Raw genomic sequence first — 12,415 nt, forward strand, 5'->3', positions numbered from 1 at the left:
ATATCTTTCTCCCACAGCTTGTGTAATACTGTAACAAAGCAGTTGTTTCTAGTGCTTTGTTTAGAAGTGTTCCTGTCTGAGGGTGGGGGTGTTTTTCTCCCGTAGATCGGAAGGACGCAGAGGGCTGGGAGACGGTGCAGCGTGGGAGGCCCGTTCGATCTCGCTCCACTGCTCTGGCAGCAAAAGCTCCTGCAGCTGCAGAATCACTCAAGTCCAGAGGTGACAGTGACAAAGAAAATGTCATTTCACCACCAGCAGAAAACAAGCATGGGAGCTCAGTCACTGGCAGTGCTGCATCTGAAAGCACAGAGCTGGTACAGAAGGATCCTTTGCATCACTCTGAGGGTCCCCTTACTGAGAAGACTCAGGTCAGTCCATCATTTTGAACTGTTTTCTAACCTTAAATCTTGCAACTTTTCTTCAGAGCATTTTCTAAAGGTGGTGTTTGCTAGAGCTTTTGTGAACTTACCAGATCGGGAAAGGCTGTTCAAATAATGGTTATTTCAGTTACATTTATGGGAATGCAGTAGGATGTCAGCTTAAGAAGCTAATTAAAATTATGGTGCTGTGGACAGCTTTTCCATGTTTTCCAGCAAGTCAACATTCAACACATCTCATACATACATTTCAGGTAGAAAGTTCCAACTTTTGCAAGGTAATGAGCACCTGAAATAAGTGAAGTTATTTGCATCACTCACTGTTGTTGCCAGTTATTTCCTTAAAATTTGACTTTAAAAATCAGTATGTTCCATTTTGTTAATTTTGCAAATGCCTCTTGTTAGTTCCCAGCCTCGGAAGCCAATGGGAGCACTGGCACAGCATTGCAAGGGGATTCCTTAGAACCAGCTCCTGAGATGCCTCCAGTTCTCAGCAGCACTGACTGCAGTTCAAAAACTCTGCAGATGAATGAGGCTTCCCCCCAGAGCACTGGCTGTGCAGACTGGCATCAAACAGAAAAAGCTAAATCTGAAACTGAAATGGATCCTGCAGATATTTCAAATGTGAGTGCTGCCAGATTGGTAAGAAACCTCATAAGATTTGTGAGTGAATAATAAATCTAAGCCTTAATTTTCTCAGTCTGTGTTGCACAGTGTTTGCTGTTAGCCTTATGTAAAAACTGTAGAAAAATCTATGAGGTACCTACTGTAGGAAAAATAAATTGTTGCACAGATACTTTTCTTGTAAAATTTAATTCTGGTAAAGTTTCAGAACTTAAACTAGAAAGATAGAAGTGTGTTACTTGGAATAAATAGATCTTTTCTCTCATTACTTATTTTAATAATGTTTGTGCTAATTTTTCATTTCCTTCCACTAGCAGTCATTTTAAGTCACGCTCTCATTAAAGTCTTACTTCAGTTTTGCTCATCATTCAAACTGGAAACACATGGGATATCAAAATTCTGTTAGAAACAGAGTCAGACCTCTGCCTTTTAAGTCTTGCTGAGCTGCTCTGCTGGGTCTTCCTTTACAACAAGCAATTTGGAGGAATGCCATTCTTAAAGCAAAAAGCATGAAGTCAGTTTTCTGTTTTTATCTGGTTTCCCAAAAAGAATATCATTTCCTGTCTGGAGAATTCTGCAGGTCTCAGGGTGTGTCTGCTTCACTGGGATTCTCTGAGTGGAGAGTTACAGTAATGTTACATAAAACCCAGGTTATACTTTCAGGTGCTTTGTTTTGGGTTTTTAGGGGGTTGTGTTCATTTCGGTTTGGTTTTGTTTTGTCAGAAACTAGATTAAAATTCTGATTTGCAGAAGTTTTCCTGTAAATCACTTTCCCTTAAACTTTTGCAAACTGGAGTCATGCTAGGTAATTTCCAAGCCAAGTACCTGTTTGCTTTTAGAACAGATTTCAAGCATCTCAGCCACTAACATTGTTTGAGATGCTTAGTTCTTAGCAGTTCAGGATGCTGCCAGGTTGGTGGGATCTGTGTCTCTTGGAAGGGTTTTACTGCCCCAGATTAGCCTGCTTTAAACCCCAGTTTGTGTATTGTGGTGCACTGTCTGGTACTGGAGTGGAAGTGGTCTAGTTAATGCTGGACACTAAAGAAGGAAACACAATCAGCATCTCCAGGCTTACATTTTTGCCCCACTCTTTTCTCATTCATGTTGGAAATCAAGTACAGCCTGAGATTCCATTATATTAACTATGGTGAAATTTCCAGATACAGTTCATGCAGATAATGTCCATCTTTAAATAATACTTTGGGGCACGGTTACTTTTGTAGAGGTGGCAGCATGGCATGCACTCATGTCTCAGAGTATGCCTTGCTTAGTCCCTAAGAGTAAGTATTTAAAGCAGTAATTGCAGGAGAACTGTCTTTGTGCTTTTAATGACAGTGTTGGCAGAAGAAGTTTTTAAATTATGTGAATAATTAATTTTGTGTTCCATGTAGTTACTAAGTGAATTAATAGTTGCTAACACTTTTTAGTGGGGTTTGTATTTTCAGCTACTTTGACAAAATATATCAATAAAAAAAAATGTAAGTAAAGAGAAGTTGAACAAAATACCATAGAATTCATGTTAACTATGTAGAATCCTCCTTTTTGTCCTGCTACTGATTTTGGTTATTTTTCTGGTGTCATGTTTGCTCCAGTCCATGGCAGAAGTCCTGGCTAAGAAGGAGGAGTTGGCAGATCGGCTGGAGAAGGCCAATGAAGAAGCCATTGCCAGTGCTATTGCAGAGGAGGAGCAGTTAACCAGAGAGATTGAGGCAGAGGAGAACAATGACATTAACATCGAGACTGACAATGACAGTGACTTCTCTGTGAGTGTCCAGTTCATTGTACTGTACCCTGTTAAAGCTGTGTTGTCAGTGGAGAATGAATATAGAATTTTTAGTGGTTTTTTTGGCATTGCAGTAACCTGTTTGACATGTGCCATGTAATAATTGTCCCATACTGAGGGATATTTAGTCTTACTAAAGTCAGCAGCACTGGGCTGCTGAGTGGTGCAGAGCCCTCTGAGCTTACAGTCAGTGTCCTGCTGCTGATTTCTGGGTGCAAAACAGGGGGAGCTGACATTTCTTACATTCATTGCTGCTGTGGAAGAGTAGATGAAGCAAAAGTCTTCATTTTTACTGTCAGAGTGGGAACAGCATTGACCTTTGGGGAGGCCAGTTCTGTTTGGAAACATTGCTGAATATTGCTAAGTTGGCACTGTTTAATGTGTGTGCACCTGTGAGTTAAAGTTTATGTTTTTACTCTCTGGTTCATATTAAATTTCAGGCTAATATGGGCAATGGAAGCATATCCTTCTGTGGCTTGTCTATGGACTGGAATGATGTTCTGGCAGATTATGAAGGTAAATTTTTGTATATTACTGTGCTTACATGGAAATCTAAAATTTCGAAAAATGCCTGTTTTATTCATGGCCAATTAAGAAGTTTGCCCAACACATTCCAAATAATGTTATCTTCTCTGTTGTTTCCTGAGGAAAGATGGACTTTGTGTTCAGACTGTCTCTGTGTCTCATTGTTCTTCAGTTCTCTTTCTGCATCTCTCTATTAGAATTTTATGGTTTTTAATCCAGATTTATATTATCATCTGGATAAAAGTGTAATAAAATCATTAAGCATTAAAAAAGGACAGGTATTAAAGATGCTTCAGTCTGTATTTGCACCCTGGCCCAAGGAAACCCATCTGAGAGAGAACTAGAGAGACTAATCCTTATTATTGGCATTTCTTGTAGAAAAGTGTGTTTAAATTATCCCCACTGTGGTGGTGTTCGGAGGGGTCCCAGGACGAGGGAAGAGATGAGGATCTGACTCCATGTTTCAGAAGGCTGATTTATTATTTTATGATAAATATTATATTAAAACTATACTAAAAGAATAGAAGAAAGGATTTCATCAGAAGGCTAGCAAGGAAAGGAAAAGAATGGAATGATAATGAAATCTTGTGACTGACCAGAGAGTCTGAGACAGCTGACTGTGATTGGCCATTAATCAAAAACAACCACAGGACACCAATCACAGATGCACCTGTTGCATTCCACACAGCAGATAATCATTGTTTACATTTCATTTCTGAGGCCTCAGGAGAAAAAATCCTAAGGAAAGGATTTTTCCTAAACCATGTCTGTGACACCCCACCTTTGTTTGTACCTGTGCAGCTCGTGAGTCGTGGCGCCAGAGCAACTCCTGGGGAGACCGAGTGGAGGAGGAGCCCGCGCGTCCCCCCGGCCACGGCATCCACATGCACGAGAAACTCTCCTCACCCTCACGCAAGAGGTGCTGCCCTTGGAGCCTGCCTGGCTCAGCCAGGGAAAACAGGCAGCCTAACTCATGGCTGCTGGAAACTCTTCCCAAATCTGCTCTGCTTGAGTCTCTGGGTGGAAAGTGCTACAGAAATCTGTATTTTTTCATGAGTAGGCTCGTACTTCATTGTCCGCTAACTAAAGAAGTCTAGAAGAACAGTATTCACATTTACAGGAAATAATTGCCCTCCAGTGGCCTATTTGTTTTCTCTTAGTGAAATGGCATAGAAATGTTTGCTGCACTGTCAGTTAATATTGTCTAACTTGATTTTACTCTTCTTTGGTTTTATTAAAAGAACAATAGCAGAATCCAAAAAGAAGCATGAGGAGAAACAAATGAAAGCTCAACAGCTGAGAGAAAAGTTACGTGAAGAAAAGACACTGAAGCTTCAGAAATTAATGGAGAGGGTAAGTTTTCTGTGAGATAAAGGGCTGCTCTGCTGCCTAGCAGGAAAGGATTTTTTTCCACATAGTAGACATATTAGAGATTCAAACTAATGGTGAAATGAAGTTGTCTAGTGGAAATGAAGTTGTCATCTGCATCTGAGTTTACATAGTTTTCACAGCTGACTTGTGCATCACAGCAATTAAAGAAAGCATTATTTCAAATCATGAACTTCTTGACTGTTTTATAGGCAACAATCTCAGATTCAGGGAAGGTATGACAGGAGGAGAAATGTGTTGCATGTATTCAACAGAAATGGTAAAAACTCACCAAACTGAAGCAGTGTACTTCGAATTAAACTTAAGGCAGGCTTTGTGTAGGGCATGAAAATACTTTATTACTGTGAAGAAAGCTTCAAGGATTAGAAGATTCAGGCCCTATTGTCAGAGGTTGTGTTAGTAATGACTTGACTCCTTGTGTGTAGGAGAAAGATGTGAGGAAATGGAAAGAAGAATTGTTAGATCAAAGGCGCAGGATGATGGAGGAGAAGTTACTCCATGCAGAATTCAAACGTGAAGTGCAGCTACAAGCAATTGTGAAAAAAGCACAAGAGGAAGAAGCTAAGGTGGGTGACTTTGTTTTCAAAGGAACTATATAATAGCTATGCTTTTGTAAATGTTGTACTCAGAGTGCTTTGAAGTAGTTTGTGAAGGACAGTGCAGTTTAGATATGAACACTGTGAGCCATGAGGCAGATGAATGCTGATGCCTAAATGGTGCACTTTTCTCTAAAACAACTTAAAATTAATTAGCTGTTGTTAGACATCATGGTGGGTTGTTGTGGGAGAAAAGATGGGTTGAAAGAAAGAGCTGATCATTATCTTGCTGCTTTTGTTCCTCACAGAGTGTGGCAGCATTTTTGGTGATACCTAGTCCTCCTGGAAGGACTAGAAGATCTGATGATCAATTCTCTGCTTTTCCAGCTCCATGGGGGAGCTCATTTTTCTTCTCATTTGTTAAAAAGCCATTCTAGATCCAGCATTCTGTGTCCTTAAACAGTAGTTGTGTTGCTGTGTTTTGTACCACTGATGTTGTTGAGCAGCTGGGAATAGACAGAGACCTGCAGTTAGTATGTGGCAGCTATTCTAAATTAAGTATATTTAGTGCTCTTCTGACTTAATACATAATTCCATAAGGCAGTCACTAGATGGATGCTTTTTCGTTTGCTTCCTTCATAGTACTTTGATGAAATTTTTAGTGGTTTAACCCCAGCTTGCAGCTAAGCACCACACAACCACACACTTATTCTGCCTCCTGTCCCATGGGACTGGGGGAGGAAGAGAGAATCAGAAGTGTAAAGGTAAGAAATCTCATGAGTTGATACAGAAACAGTTTAATAACTGGATGGGGAAAAATCAGTTCAAAGAAAAAGGAATATAACAAAGAGAGAGAAACGATAAAGAAAGACAAGTGATGCCAAAAGAAACAATTGCCAGTCCCTGAGCAGTGTCCCCACACCAACCTCTCCCCAGTTTTGTTGCTGCACTGATGTCTTGTGGTCTCAGATATCCCTTTGGTCCCTTGGCCTTGATGCTGTGCAAGCCCTGCTCAACAGTAATTAAAAGATCCCTGTGTTGTCAGCATAGTTTCCAGCACAAATCCAAAACATAGTCCCATCCTAGCTACTGCAAAGAGAATTAACTCTATTCCAGCCAAAAGCAGCATAAAAGAAAAATGAAGTATTTTATTTTAAAATCTGTTTTTCCTAGGTGAAGATACATGCATCTCCTTGGAACTGTTTCATTATATGATGAGCATGTATCTCAGCTGTGATTGATGCAGCTGTTCATTTGTGTTTCAAGATAAGCACAGCAAAACTGATTGCACTTTCTTACTTAGTTGCTGTTTCTCTCTTGGATTAAAAGGGTTTCTAGACTACCTAATTCAGTCTGCCATACATTGATTACTATTCCATTACACCAGTGTGACTTCTGTAATTGTACTAACTAAATCACACTTGCCATAGTTCCCCAGATAAGCAGATGTTTCAAATATTGTGTGTTTAACTGTGTGGGATCTGCTGGCTCATGAGGTTCTTGTTTTCTGGAAATCAAGGTTAATTGGGCCAGAAGGCTTTAGAGAAATAGCTGATGGGTAGGGTAGCTGCAGACCATGGTGACTGTTGCTGCCCAGTTGGTTATCTAAATTCCCAGTGCTTGCTTGTTTACTGACCTGTAAAAGCCATCCTGTAAATGGATTCCAGTCAGTAAACAGAATTACAAACATAATCCTACCACCCTTTTTCATGATCTGTTTTTGTCTGTGCCATATGTGTTCTCTTTACCTGTTTTATTTAGTGTACACATTGAAGTTCTTTTGAGCTAACCTTTTCTTACTAATTTTTTTTTGTTCTTATGTATTGCACTGTCCTGTGGTTGAAAAACATAATATATGTTCATGAAACAGGCTATATGGATAAGAAATATTAGACTATGAGCCTGTTTGGTTTTTTCTTATTCATACTATGTATACTTACACTTTTTTGATCAGTAAGCTGACAGGTATTTAAAGTTAGCTCAAAAGCCCTGTTGGATTCTACTAGCACTTGTGTATTTTACTGATTCATCCATCTGGGTTTTAATATTACACATTTTGTGACTGAGAGAATGGACTGATGAAGTCTCGATGCTGACAGGAATTGAGAGAAATTTTCTGTATTTTACCCAAAGTTTCTTGTTTCTCCGATACAATTCAAATTTTCTTTTTATATTCCATGGGCTGTCTTGGTTAAAGCAAACAAAACAATAAAAAATCATTACAAAACCTAAAGACTTATCCTCAAGTTGATGATTTTCCAACTCATTCTGGAGAAATGTCCCACCGGTTTAATTATCAAATGAATAGTTAACAAATAGATGAAATTCCCCAAGATGAAATCTATTTCAACTTCTTGGGTCTTTTCTTACCCTTTCTGATTGTTTTCAGGTCAATGAAATTGCTTTTATAAACACCCTGGAGGCTCAGAACAAGCGGCACGACGTGCTGAACAAACTGAAGGAGTACGAGCAGCGCCTGAACGAGCTGCAGGAGGAGCGGCAGCGCAGGCAGGAGGAGAAGCAGGCACGGGACGAGGCAGTTCAGGTAGGGCAGGTCTGCAGCTGCAGGGCACAGTGAAATACAGCTTTGTGTTCAAGTGCAGCTTCTCTTAATTCCTGTGTGTTTCATGAGTAAAAGAGCAATGAGAATTCTCTTTTCCCTGGCTAGGAGCGCAAGAGAGCCCTGGAAGCGGAGCGGCAGGCCCGGGTGGAGGAGCTGCTGATGAAGAGGAAGGAGCAGGAAGCACGGATTGAACAGCAGAGGCAAGAGAAGGAAAAGGCACGAGAAGATGCAGCACGGGAGAGAGCCAGGTAACTTTGCAATTGTTTCTTTGGTTCCCTTCACCGTTATCCTCCCCAGCAAACTGCACCTTCTCTGCAACAGCAGTACCTTCCTGGGCTGTCAGACTTAGGATTTTCAAAAGTATCATTAATAGGGATGCTTGATGAATGGCTTGACAGAAGAAATCAGGTCAGTCATCATAAATTCTGCATTATGTTTTTGTATTCCTTACATACATGCACAATATAAGCTGTAAGGCTGTATTTTATTATATTCTTCTTAGTTTTATTGCAGACAGGACCTTGTAATAATTTGCCTTTTTCATATTTCACCTTAGTTTTTAAAGGAAACAAGAGTTATGTACCCATGTTCTCCATTTCCTCCGCTCTCCAGAAACTTTTGGACTTACTGGCATCAATTTGATTTCACATTGTTGTAGACACCAAAGATGACATTTGTGAAGCACACAGCCAGGAAATCAGGCTTCATTAATTCTGCTGCCTGTGAACTATAGGCAGCAGAATATAGTTATAGTTATAGTTTTGCCCATAATTAAAAGTTCATAAAGGGGACTTCACATGGACTCTTCTCTCTCTTCCTTTTGAGGTGCAGGGAGAATGAATGTTGGTGTGCAAGACAGGTTTACTTTCCAGTCTGATGCAGTCTGATATATTCTACTTGTTTAATTTACCAAATTCTCTTTATATTCACCTCCTATTTCTCCCTCTTTTCCTGCAGTTCCCCTGCCACAAGCATTCCTTAAAACCTTGGGAAAAGTTAAGGTCTTTTCTATGATGGGTGTTTGCTAATGGTTCTTGATACATTTTTAATGTCATGGCTTGTTTTCTTCAAAATTGTCACAAAGAGGATTTTTTTCCCCCAAGTAAAATATTCAGAAATGCATTGATCCCTTTCATCTTCTGAAGTCCTGAGCGACATCATAAAGAGAGTCAGCTTTCCATTAGAAGTGTAATGAATTCTGGGCAGGATCTGTAGCCTTTGCTGGGACTTCATGGACCTTTCCTCATTGTATTGAGCCCAAATCACCTGAGGTTGAGTGAGTTGGAAGGGATCCTTCAGGATCTTACACTCATTTGCAAATACTTGAGGAAGATTGGGACTAATGGGGAATTTGGTTATGCTGTTTTGGAAGATAGACCCTGCATGTGTGAGGTTTCTATATCTTTCTGCAATTTGAGGAAACCCTCAAAGTAACCAAATGGCTAAAGCCTTCTACAGTTAGATCCTGTTGAAAATCTTCAAGCAGAAAATTCCTTGCTCTTTGAGTTTAATCAGTGTTAAATCTGCCCCATCCCTTTGTTGCACCCCATTAATTTCCTTATGACTTGTAAGGAGAAGCAGTTTCCATTTGCCTTCTGTTGCTATTGTGTGTCAGCAAATCTCTGTGTTTGTTGCTCTAACACTCAGTTTTTAAACCCTTTGTACTTGATATGGCAGTACTGTGCTTGCACTTGTTTTTCTTTTGTTTTCTTTGCCAGATACTGATTACATGAGACATTTTTTTCTTTTTTTCTTTTCCTTTCTTTTTTTTTTTTTTTTTGATAATTTTGGGAAAGAGTAGGAAAGAATGCATATGGTGCCTTAAAATGTGGTGATTCTGCTCTGTCAGTCATTACATCCCCTAATAACAGTTCTGAGGTTTCTATACCATAACAGAGTGAGGGGGGGACTCGGGGTCCTGGGTTTGGAGCTCAGCTTGACAGGAATCTGGCTGTGCTGTCCCTTCTGTCCTGGACTGCAGTGTGTTTTGGTGGAACCTTGGAGGTATCATTGGGTGTTTTGTTGGGTTTTTTTTCCTGCAGCTAGGATTTGGCTTGTATCCTGAAGATTTAATACTGGCTGGAATGAGCAATTTTTGCAATATCTGGTTAAAGTTTCTTGAGTATAAGCTTTACCATGTGCATCTGTGGGTGATTAAAACATCTGTATGAATGGAATAGTGTACTTAAAACTGACTTCAAAAGCCCCTCTGCCCTTAACTTGTTTCCAGTAAAGCTTTAGTTGTAATTTCAAAGTATTTTATATTCCAGAGAGTTGAAATCCACATTACAGAAAATGTTGTTCTTGTCAATAGAAATCATAAAACTGTAAAAAGTATCCTAACTATGGAAAAAGAATGCTTTTCAGAAAGGCTTGTGCAGGAGTTGTGTTGATGCTCTATAAATGGGAACTTGAAAATTTTGTTTCAAAGACAAAACATTATTAGCCCAAACTATGAAATGGTGATAATCTGTTGTAGTTTGTAGCATTAAACAAATATGTAAAAATGCAGACTGAAAGAAACAACTAAAATAAGCTTGTAGTTCAGTTTTCCTTTCTGTACCTCAGGGGTGATAACACATAAAGTACCTAATGCTTCTCACTCAAAATCTCCTCCCCACCCTTCCCACACACACAGTGATTGGAAGAGTTCATTCACTTTTTCTCTCTGAAAGAACAATTTTTAGTGTTTATCATTTGATTTACTTCCTCTGTTTCCTTCTTTCCTATCCACTTTTATATTTCCTGTGGCTTTTTGTTTTAAAAATGTTACTTCTACATTTATGGAACTGATCTTGTTTCTTTCTATCAGATTTCTGTTTAAAAACCCAGACAAACAGGAATCCACACATGACAAAATCCATTGCTGTTTGGATAATAGTCCTTATGTCAGGCTCTCTAGTTTTGGCACTCAGGCTGCTTTAATTTTGGAATGCTTTTTGAAAAGATGGCTGGTGGCTTTGGTTGACTCCTGCATAGCTCAGTTTTACCCAGAGCCTTCATCATGTCTTTAGAGCTGCCAGGCTTCTCTCCCACCACATTTTACAAATTTTGTTTGTATAAACAGCATGAGTAGCTGACTTTCTTCCCCTTCAGGATTTAGTTGCTCCCTTGGCTTACTGACCACTGGGAAGTTGGTCTTGATGAAACTTCTACCTGTGGGTTTCTCCTTAATGGTCATGGTTACAAGTCAAGTTACACCCCTTGTTCTTCCTTAGAAAAAAAATCTAAATCTCTTCAACAGGGTGATACTGTTGGTCAGAGTTTTCTCTGGGAGTTTCTGTATTTAAATTTGTACCAATGAACATTTTATAGAGCACTGCCCTGAGTGTTGCAAAGGGGGCTTTTCACTGTGTCATCTGCTCTTCCCCTTTGATTCAGTGACTGCAGCCCTTGGCTGAAGAATGCAAGCAGTGACAGGGTGTCACAGTCATCACTCTTTTGTGGCATCTTCTTGACTATCACTCTGATAGCCAGTGCTCTGATTGGGACTGAGCTGTGATCCTGGTTCTGCTACAAGGTTCAAGTGTTTGTCTTGATTAAGTCTTTCAAATGAAAACATCCATATTCTCTAAGTTGTTTTTTGTTGTTTTTCTTTTCTACTGAACCATCTTCAACTTCATTTTTGGGTTTTCTTGTTCTGCATTCCAGACATAAATGTGTCAGTATTATTAATGCTTTACACTGATACAAATTCTCCCTGTACTTACTATCCTTTGGTTAGAGATCGAGAAGAGAGGCTGGCAGCTCTTACTGCAGCTCAGCAAGAAGCCATGGAAGAACTGCAGAAGAAGATTCAGCTGAAGGTATAAACAGACACATTAGTTGAAAAAGACATCAATATTTCTTTGCACAGTTCAATTCCATTTGCTGTCATTCAATGTGTTTTCTCTTCGTTGCTTTGTTTATTTTCCATTCAGCATGATGAAAGTATTAGAAGGCACATGGAACAAATTGAGCAGAGAAAAGAGAAAGCAGCTGAACTCAGTAGTGGAAGACATGCTAATACTGACTATGCACCCAAGCTCACACCCTATGAGCGAAAGAAGCAGTGCTCATTGTGCAATGTCACGGTGAGTTGGGCAGAGGGGACACTGCTGGAATTGCAGGACAAACTCAAGGCATGAAGCTACAAGATCTGCTTCACTCACTTGCACATTTACTGTATCCCTGCTCTGCTTTTGTAAAAAGTGCATCTTATTCTTCTGTCCATGAGTCAGGTGGGTTAGGGAAGATTTAAAAGAGCTGTAGAGTTGTGGGTAGAATGGAGACTCTGGGCAGTGCTCAGTTATTGGCTGTCTGCTGAGAGAAGCAAGAACTCAGGAGCATCAGATGGAAGAAGGTAGTTTAAAGATAGATTAAAGCAAAGTCAAGAATGTGATCCTTTACATAGCAGGCAGCTGAGCTGGGAACACCTTGTTGTAAGATTCTGTGGGTATTTGAATTTCCTGTGAGTTCAGGAGCTGATTAGTTAAGTGTAGTTGGACTGAAATTCACAGAGAAACCACATCAAGCTCAAGAAGTTCTTGAATTGAGTTTGGTTGGACACTTGAAAGTGTTGGACAGGAAAAGGAGTGTTCTCTTTGTCTCCTCTCTCCCTTTGGTGTCTGATTTTTTG

At 39.8% G+C, this 12,415-nt stretch overlaps 1 protein-coding gene across 1 annotated transcript in view; it reads left to right on the plus strand.

The window, feature by feature from the left end:
- Positions 1–12,415, plus strand: part of SCAPER (S-phase cyclin A associated protein in the ER) — a 141,267-nt gene that overhangs the window by 33,333 nt on the left and 95,519 nt on the right. The window contains exons 9-19 of the mRNA XM_066558860.1: positions 106–368; positions 783–1,001; positions 2,594–2,764; positions 3,225–3,300; positions 4,111–4,228; positions 4,551–4,662; positions 5,124–5,264; positions 7,624–7,779; positions 7,903–8,045; positions 11,522–11,603; positions 11,718–11,870. Coding sequence (XP_066414957.1) covers positions 106–368; positions 783–1,001; positions 2,594–2,764; positions 3,225–3,300; positions 4,111–4,228; positions 4,551–4,662; positions 5,124–5,264; positions 7,624–7,779; positions 7,903–8,045; positions 11,522–11,603; positions 11,718–11,870 — 1,634 coding nt within the window. The remainder of the gene's footprint in view (positions 1–105; positions 369–782; positions 1,002–2,593; positions 2,765–3,224; positions 3,301–4,110; positions 4,229–4,550; positions 4,663–5,123; positions 5,265–7,623; positions 7,780–7,902; positions 8,046–11,521; positions 11,604–11,717; positions 11,871–12,415) is intronic.

This window comes from Molothrus aeneus, chromosome 13 (assembly GCF_037042795.1).
Source record: "Molothrus aeneus isolate 106 chromosome 13, BPBGC_Maene_1.0, whole genome shotgun sequence".
NCBI classification, from domain to species: Eukaryota; Metazoa; Chordata; class Aves; order Passeriformes; family Icteridae; genus Molothrus; species Molothrus aeneus.